The sequence below is a fragment of the Hetaerina americana genome, unplaced genomic scaffold (genome assembly GCF_022747635.1).
Source record: "Hetaerina americana unplaced genomic scaffold, ioHetAmer1.1.p SCAF_187, whole genome shotgun sequence".
NCBI classification, from domain to species: Eukaryota; Metazoa; Arthropoda; class Insecta; order Odonata; family Calopterygidae; genus Hetaerina; species Hetaerina americana.
Window position 1 is genome coordinate 232,501 of NW_027286749.1, and position 10,000 is coordinate 242,500.

The 10,000-nt window shown below is 36.8% G+C and overlaps 1 protein-coding gene across 4 annotated transcripts in view; it reads right to left on the minus strand.

Moving 5' to 3' along the window:
* LOC139687257 (afadin-like) overlaps positions 1-10,000 on the minus strand; it is a 266,733-nt gene that overhangs the window by 32,088 nt on the left and 224,645 nt on the right. For all 4 annotated transcript variants that reach the window (XM_071584395.1, XM_071584394.1, XM_071584393.1 and 1 more), the window contains one exon: positions 710-859. In XM_071584395.1, the coding sequence (XP_071440496.1) occupies positions 710-859 (150 nt within the window). The remainder of the gene's footprint in view (positions 1-709; positions 860-10,000) is intronic.

Consider the following 10,000-nt stretch of genomic DNA (forward strand, 5'->3'; position numbering starts at 1 on the left):
GAGCCATTGGCTGTGAATGCAAAGTAAATTCCTCTAGCCAATAATAAGAAAAATTTAAGAAGGCTCTAATAACGTTATATCGGGCAGTCAAAGGCCAACAATGGGAAGAGATAAAGGCTTGGCAGCGAGAAGACATTAACATGACATTGATCAGTGCTTCTGTACCGATGTCTCCTCAATTCCCCTTCATCACTGGCAGTAAACTTCTAACATGAAATTAATTTTCTTTATTATTGTAATTCATTTTTTCAAATTCCTCATAGTTTCCCATACATACTGGACTCATATTAGTTTGCTTACCCATCCACATACTCTCTCCAATTTGGATGATCCTTTGTTAAATCTACATACAAGATAATTTATCATAAAATGGTACCAAGTGAAAGCATTATTTGAAAAGGATTTTGCACATTAAAAGGGAGTGCATTAAAAAAAAAATTATTACTTGATTAACACTGAAAATACTTTTCTAAATGTATGTCAGTCATCCCTAGCTTAACCATTTAGTTTTACTTCTCTGTTTATAAACTGCAGGAATCTAATTACTATAAAAGAATGCATTCATGACCCAAGGTTTGACAATCACTCAGGAGGAAGCTGCCCTCATCCTCGCAGGCAATTGGGAATCAGCGTGAAGCATGCCCGATGTGAAGAAAACTATCCTCCACAAGAGAGACTAGCAGCATCAACTTCCAGGCACCACTCTCACCTGTTGATGCATGACTTGTGGGCCATTCAAGGCATCCAGGGCACCCAATGATTTCCTCGACGGGTGATAATCCTGTGACTCCTCGGGGCTCAACACCATCCTTAGCAAACCACCACTGGGCCTCATCTCATGGTTCTCCTCAAAATTACCCTATTTTTCAGATGCACCATGACAATTTAGAATCACATTCATATTAATGTCTCTTTCATGTTAGTCACAAACAGACAATATTATTTACTATGCACGCAACAGTTTAAAGAGAAGCCAGAGTTATTTTCAGATAGGCAGTCGTTAAAAGACTCAAATACTACTAATTCCAGCAAGAATTAAATATTCAACAATGTTCACTCTTTCATAATTCCACTACTACTGATTCAAAACAGGACATTATTTTTCTATCAGTGTAATATCATTCATCAGGTTATTCAACATTAAAATACAATGAACAGCAGAAACATTTCCAGTCCAAATCATGTAGAGTCACTGTATATAAGATTAGGAATAGAGAATATGCTTATGCAGATAGTGCCACGGCAATTAAAAGATGTCTTAATTAAAAAATTGATGGAATTCAATTTCTGCAATAAAAAAATTCAATAGATAGCAATAGCAAATTTGTCAATAAATAAGTAATATGCAACATAAACTTCTTTTCAAAATATTATTTCAGGCTAATGAAAGTGCTCATTCCAGTGTGTTCTATTCTAAACATTCACAAATATAAATGCAGCCACAAAAAACATAAAAAATTCAGGATTGTAAAAGTATTTATAAAATTTGCAATGCTTTAAGGAAATGCATAGCAACACACACACACGTACATACAGACACACTAAAATGACTGAGAGAAGAAGAGTTTATGAGACAAATTGAGTGCATTAATCACATTGCTACAAATAAATGCAATGAAATATGTATTACACATACATGTAGATACCAAGAGGCATACCCAGTACTATATTATATGAATATGTACGTATGTCTAACTGTTATTTTGTCTAACTAATACAGCTTGTGCAATTAATTAACTGTCAAGATGGTCTGTTTCATTCAAAAAAGAGTATAAAAAAATTCCAATGTAAGATCTTTAAAAAATAGCATGTTAATAATCAGCATTGAATGATTCTATTAATGTTAATTTCTAAACCAAATGTGCAGTAAATATTTTGATCATATCATAGCTCAATAGCACACCATTAGAAGAACTGTTATTCCAAAGAAACAAGTTATTGCTTTGTACATACATTTTGTATTTATAATGTATGACCAGTAGGCAACTTATTTTTAAAATAAACACTAATGGAACATTTGGGCTATTTGCTATTGGGCTATTATTGCTAGAGGTGATGAAAATTTTGTTGCCTTTAACACAAATTAAATATCAATACCCTATATCTCCATTATTGGAATTCACGTTTCCCACCATTTACAAAAATTCTATAAGGTCACACAGAATTTCCCATTATTCCCACATGCTCCCAATACTAACATGATTTTGATTTTCCCGGCATTTGTGTTCCTATGTGCCAGAGTAACTAAAATTCATATTCTAAAACAGCTGCTACTCATGTAAATCAGTCTTTATTAAATAAAACTTCATTGGGTACATTTACACTTAAATAAGACCGAGAGGGAGCATTAATGCCAACATTTTTAGGGAGCAATTCAAATTTGTTTCGGTGGTTACCCGTATAAGCACCACTAGTGCGGGATATTTGAACTTGTAATCTCAGTGTGCACAACTAGGAATTGGTGACGTAATTTATGTATTGGAAGAGGATGACCAGAGGGAGACTATTCAGATGGCACATAAGTTGATATTGTGAGGAATGAAAACAACTTCTGACCCAAACATGATGAAGCGAGGACAAAGCAAGAACTGATGACCAACAACTGGAATCATGTGCACTGCCTCAATGCAACAGATACAACTGTGATGGAATCCTAAATAATTAAGGGTTTTGAAACTCGCTTAATCGCACCAAACTACACCAAATTAAAGTTCAATTTATTTTCGTAACAAAATTTTGAAGTTGGACTAGTTGAAAAGCAAGATAGCTCAGACTCTCATGTGCTAAGTTTTCCTCAATCACTCAAGAAGGTATGGGTAAGATTTTATCCTATTTGGCAATGGAAAAACGAGGCAAAAAAAAACATTCCCAACTGAGAACAAAGTAAATATTTCAGAACAATTGGAGTCTCATAATGGAATCCACAGTGATCTGGCGAAATGTTTAAGATTGCCGGCCTCTACACCGAATACAATAGTGAAAAAGCATGATTCTATTCTGAAACATGCAAACCAGTGCTCACCTTCAGCTTCAAATTATGAAGAATTACTGAAAGAATTGTTTTTAAGAGCTAGATCATCAAATACCCCTGTGATTGGCATCATCATAAGAGAAAAAGCATTGCACATCACCCCAACATTAAGAATTGAAGAATGTTTTATGGATTCAAGATGCTTATTTGCTTATATAATAATCTTGCTCTTTTCCAGTTTGTGTTTCTTATTATAACCTTTACTAAAATATTTAAAGGTGAAAATTCTCCTTTTCCTGCAATTTGAATTGGACTGCTTTGCTTTTTCCTGGGGTCCCTAGAATTATGTAAATATGGGGTTTCACTGAATACATATATTCAGCCATACTATATTTTATACATACAGAGCATCCAGATTTAAGTAAACATCTAATTATTAAATCCAAAGGTAGATTTTATCATACCATGATTTAGATGAAATATAAATTACAGTATTAGCGATACCAACATAATATAAGTGATATTAGTGATTACAGTATTAGTGATACCTACATATATAATATAATATATGTATTATAAATAATACAGTATTAGTGATACCTACATATAACAGTCATAGTGGGGTTCATATTATGAGTGATTCAACTGGGAAAGCATATAACTGAATCCTTATTTTAAGGTATATCATACACATACACAAGGCTGCCTCTGAATAATTACCAGGTGAATGTACCTCTTATGGCTCTTTTTTTCTACAGCGCAAAATTTCAGCAGTTGATCTTATTGTATGCATATCATGATTTATGGTATTAAAAACCCCTGGCATAGGGTCATAAAATTCACATAAAATTTCCTCTGAGTGGTCTCCCGAGCCTAAAATTGCAGAAGAATAGACAGGGGCCATTATTATGAAATTTAATGTGGGAACAGAGCTCATACAGAAACCTTAGGAAAGCAATCTCTAAGGTCTGAAGAAATAAATATCTCAATAAAATTTCTTTGCAACAAAGTTGATCCAGGCTTGATATAAGTGGAGTCACATAATTAAATTGAATGTGGACCATTTACATATTGATATAGGATTTTAAGCCTCTTTTAAAACTTGTATAAATATGTCGACTAACAAATTCATACACACTGTTATGAATTTCCCAGGACTCTTAAAATGGAACAAAGAATGCCAATGGAAGAAATATTAAAAGATAAAGATTGTGACGTGGAAGGCCATGATAGGATGGGGAGTGGTGGGCACGTAACTTAGAGGAAGGAAGAGAAAAGGCCTTTTAGATATCATGAAGACAGGCAGAAATTATGAAGAAAGAAAGCATTTAGGACTAACAAGAGACAGATCTCAAACTACGTAGAAGACAATAGTCATTAAGGATCACTCAAAACTAGCTTAATACCCATGAATGATATGAAGGGCCAGGGTATTGTTAACACCAAAAATATGTCCCATAATTTAATGATTCACATATTTCAATGACTCTCAGCTGATTAATACCACAACACTCTTTACTCTTTGTCACTTGCTGTTCACTATTTCCATGAGACTAATTTTCTAATGAATTTTTAATTCAAAGCATGTAAAAGTAGGAAGGAGTGCAGGGCACGTGAGGGAAGTTCTTACAATGAAATTCTTACTATTTTCAACGAATTAAATTAGCTACCAGTCCCATGCATCCACATTGAGTTCTATAGATAAAAAATAATATTGGCAACTATTCTCTTAACTCTGCCTGTCATCATCATTACACCAGAGGAAGGAATGACATCCATTATGGGAATATAAGAACTAAAGCATTGAAATTAGGACCCAAAGAAATAGGCATCAGATTATATAACAAACTACTCAAAAGTATCAAGGATACAAAGGGAACTGCTGCACTCAGGCATAAATTAAAAATATATCTACAGCTTTATATGTTCTACTAGGTTGATGAATATCTCAACAATATTCCCGACCGGTAAGTTCATATTCATAGTTTATGGCAATGGTCATGGCCTGATTCATATTGGTGATCAATGATTTTTCTGAATTGATATTTCATGTGCATTTTACAGCCAATGGTCATGGGTTTGTACCAAATGTTATGTAACTGTGAGCACCATTCCTTTTTTATGTATCTTAATTAAGCCTGTCTTTTCGCTCCTTTTTGACGTGCCTTATATCACGTACATACACCACCCACCTGATATTTTTGTACTGTGATCTCTGGGCAAATAAAAATTAATACTATTAATAATGCATTGAAGCCAATATGCACTAGGGGACATCCAAATCCCTACCTATTAGCTAGAATCATCTAAGTGAATGTATACATTCAAGAGACAATGACAATCAAATTAGTAGGATCTCAATTTTTCAGACGTGCTCAGAAATTATTCGGTTCTTCAGGCACCCAAGATTGCTGGTATATGATGTAGTCACAAAGTGTAATGAATCAGAAAATTCAGACAATGGTTTTGCAACACTGGCAAGGAAAGCTCACTCACAGGAGTGTGATGTCAGGATGCCTGATGTCATCCAACGGACTCAGAGGAGCTCATTTTTGAGGAATCAGGGAAGCCAATCCACAAATTGTCATCAGTTTTTGGTGTGAGTGAAAAGTCTAGGTGCGTCGCATCATCGAGGAGGACCTTTGCTACAAGTCTTACACCATTAAATTAGGACATATGGTCTCTGAAACTACCAGGGCTAAGCAAGTTGAAAGTTGCAACCTGCTTTCATGTTCCTCGAAAAACAATGCTGCTGGAAGAATTGGATTTTTTTCTAATGAAAAAATGTTTACCGTGGATGCTTAAACCAATTTCAGAATGGCGACTGGCTTGTCCACAACCCAAAAGATGTCCCCGTTGTTTCTGCAGTGAAATTCCCAGAAAAATTTGATGTGCTAGGAGTTGTGCAAATGTAGCGTTGCCATGGATGGAAACTGTGTCTTCCAGAAGAGGCTGTACATTTTCCAGCAGGATGGTGCACAAGCCCATACAAGGAGCCATTTGGTGCTAAATTGGTTATTTGACAACATCAATATGCTTTGGCCAAAATAATTCTGGCCCCCAACAGCCCAGATTTAGATCCGTTAGACTACTATGCATGGAATATGGTCGAAAGAGTCACCAACAAGTCCGGACATCCAAACGTCTTATCATTGAGAGCGATTAGTGAAACAACATTCACCGATATAGACCGCTGAGTGTTAAAATGGGCCTCAGAATGCTTCAGACCGAGACTGGAGGTCAGCATTCATGTAAGTGGGTGATACATTCAATAAATTTGTTGTTCATGGATGATCTTATGAACACTTTAGTACAAAATGTAAACATTTTCAATTTTATAATAAAAAATATATTAGGATAAATTGTTGAATTTATCCTGATTTTTGCACTTCATCCTGTATATTAAGAATTCTATGAGCAGCTTTGACATCTAATACCCAACTGTGTTGGTAGCCAAAGCCATGCCTATACAATGTAATTGACTAATCAGAGCATTGCTAATGAAAATCATAGGAGAGCAAACTCTTGATTATCCATGTGCTGATGGATGCAAGACAAAGTGTGGATAGTCGAAAAATCACAATTAACTAAAATAACCAGAAAATAATTTCTGATATGAACAGATATATACGGAGACTCTCCTTTTCCATTCTGTGATTGATTTGAGTTTCTTAGAAGTTGAAACCACAAGTTTTCCTTTTTTCAGCCTTTTCAAAAAGCAACCAATAACACAGCCTGGAGAGGCAAAAACAAATGACTGGTGGAAGGATGAATATTGAGAATGGATTGCTGATGTGGATTCATATTCTTGATATAATGAAAACGGGATAGCCGAGACCGTAAACTTGATTGGTACAACCAATTTTTACAACCTCATTGGCACAATGACGATTTAGGGTCTCGGCTATCCCGTTTTCATTGCTTCAAGACCATATGTATGTTCATTTTATAATTACATTCTTGATATTATACCAATTAAAGTAATGCACTGCATGTGGTTAATGACTGCTAAATTCCTGCCTATATCAAAACTATTAATATTCACCCTTGCATTAAAGGAGAACCTGGATTTCACAGGACTAATGAATCATAATAGAAAACTATTATGGGGAAAGGTACGGATAATAACAAAATGTTCAAAGTAAAACATTAAATATTACTGAAAACTCTTGATTCTGCAAAATTGTAAACTTTTCAGAAATGAGGTATTTCAAACCTGTGTTTTTGTGAATAGTATATCAAAGTTTCCAAGTCTTTAATTATACCTGTGATTGTAATTTTATTAAAATGTTGCGGTGCAGGGAGAGGAGAGAGGATAGAATGGACGGCCTACAAAATGAATAATCCAGAATCCACAGTGTTTGGGCTACGAATAAAGGGACTGATGAAAATATGGATATAATAAGTTGATAGGAATACGTTAACTTGGATTTAGTGAGAATTTGGGAAATACCAAGTTGAGTACTTTTAAACCAGGGCAGGTGAAGTAGCCATTGTCACAAGTATATCAATATATATTAATTGAATCTGGCCTGGCCCATGAGACACAGATTTTAGAGAACATTTTGGAGTAAAAGAAGTACATCATATGAGCCAGAAAGTACATTACTTATTCTGCTCCAAGGAAAATAATTACTTTATTTTTTGACATTCTACTAGTTAGGGTGGGTTTTGGATGGACACAGCCAATATTGGTTAAAATAGGACAATGAATTCAATCTAAAGAAGACACTCCATTCTGAATCGATTGAACAAATTCCACGAGTAGATCTTTGACACAAAAATTCTAAAACAGCTGTTGGATGATATATAATGGTTCATGGGAATCCAGCAGCAGCAGAAAAACATGATACAAAGAGAATATGTTCATGTACTGGCAGATTTACCACCATACATAAGACAAGAAAAATCAATATTTAATTTGAAATATCCATCAACTGTTACAAAATCCTGTCACATGATTCAAGTGAAAGCAGTGGCAATAGCCCTGGAAATGGATAAATCTAGGGTCGACCAACTTCAGAGAGCCAGCAGGGGCTGGCTGACACAAATGCTTAAGAGGAGCACATTTGCTCATAAAAGAGTTTAAGTGGTTACACAGAGTTAGTGGTCAAGTGGCTTACAGATAGTGCAAGATGTGCAGTTCATGAAGTCTTGAACTGATTGCCTGCAGCCTTTCCATCGGCCCATCTATTCAACGGCACTTGAACTGTACAGCTCGATACCCATTGAAAATTTGTGCCGAGTGGGTTCAATCTGGCCACAGTCGTGGAAGAGCATTGACATCCAATATAATCTGGAGCCGTGTGTCTGTGGTCAGACTTGGGAGACTGATGAAGAGGTGGAATAGCAGATAACAACGGAATTATTCTGCAAACCTGATTTTTCAGAGAAACGATCTTGATCTGATTCAAAAGGCATCAGGCATGCCAGCACTGAGCCATACAACTGTTTTGGAATTATGATACCTTAGTATACAATGAATTCCTTAGGGTAGAATTATGATGCTTGCCGGTTCAAATCCAGGGAATTTATCAAGATATCTTCCAAACCATCACGCTCTATTCCTGCAGCAAGACAAGACCCATGCTCATGTTAACCAAGCTGAGGTCGTGAAGAGATTGAAAACTTGGGATGAGCAATGTTATGAATCAAATTGATTCTATTTTAAGTAAATAAACAGTCAAACCTCTATAGTTCTGTAAACTCAAAGTCTATAATTTTGATTTCGATAAGCCTTATCTAGGGAATTAAGAAACAAAATAGTTGCATATTGACCCCTAGAGCGTTACAAAGAAACCAAGGAAAGCCAACGCATCAGCACCATTAAAGTCTTCAGACTAAATGAATCTTAAACCTGTTGAGACAAGAAATTTTGACCGACCCATGGCCCAATACCGAATATGATATCTTTCTCTCCAATCAAGGGAGGAAGGTTCAACAAGAATGGATGACTGGGACAATGGGCATTGAGAGGCGGCCCTTACGTTGTGCTCATCCCCCGGGCTTCCATTGCCAAGCACCTCCCCGCTTCCACTGCCTCCCTGCTTCCTCCCCTCCTCCTCCCTGCCCACCCCCTTTCCAGTCCACGAGTGATGGTGGAGGGCTCCACCCCCTCCTTCTTCCTCCTGCCCCTCCTCCCCCTCTTCCTCCTCCTCCTCCTCGCCGTCCCCCTTCCCTTCCTCCTCCTCAGCACGCCTCTGGAACTCCCTCTCCAGCCTCAGGGCACGCAGGCGCTCCTCCTGCCCCGGCGCACGTCCCCCTGGACCCAGCGCCTCCAGCTCAGAGATCTGCCGGTCCCTCCAGAGGCGGGCTGCCTCCCTGCGCCTTGCCTGCTCCTGCCATGCATCATCCATCACACACACTGTGCATCAACCACCATACTATCTCTCTCTCTCTCTCTTTTTATATATATATATATATATATATATATATGTATGTACATATATACATTTATATTTATATATATATATATATATATATATATATATATATATATATATATATATATACACACACATTCAAACACGAAATCCCGCCAAACGGCGAATAAATACTCATATATACAGAAACATATAAGGAAAAGGGATAGGAACACGTATAAAGGACGAACACAATAGAGGTGGGGAAGGCGGAATCGAACGGATCACATATATATATATCTATGCCGACAGTTAGAGGTAAGGCGGGTAAGATAATAGTTGACACAGGAAAGATCCAAGAAAGATGGAAGGAATACATAGAAGAACTCTATAGTATAGAACTTAGACCATCAACGTTAGCCATAGAAAAGGAAGTTGACGTAGAGAAAGATAGCTTAGGTCCAGGCATACTCGACAAGGAAATAGAAAGGGCATTAAGGGAGATGAAGCTAAATAAGGCCGTGGGGGTGGATAACATTCTTGCCAAACTACTGAAATGTTTAGGAAAATGTGGGAGGAAGAGGCTATATGGGCTGATCCGTAGTATCTATGAGGAAGGAATCTGGCCGGAAGACTTTGTGAGATCAGTTTTAGTTCCTATTCCGAT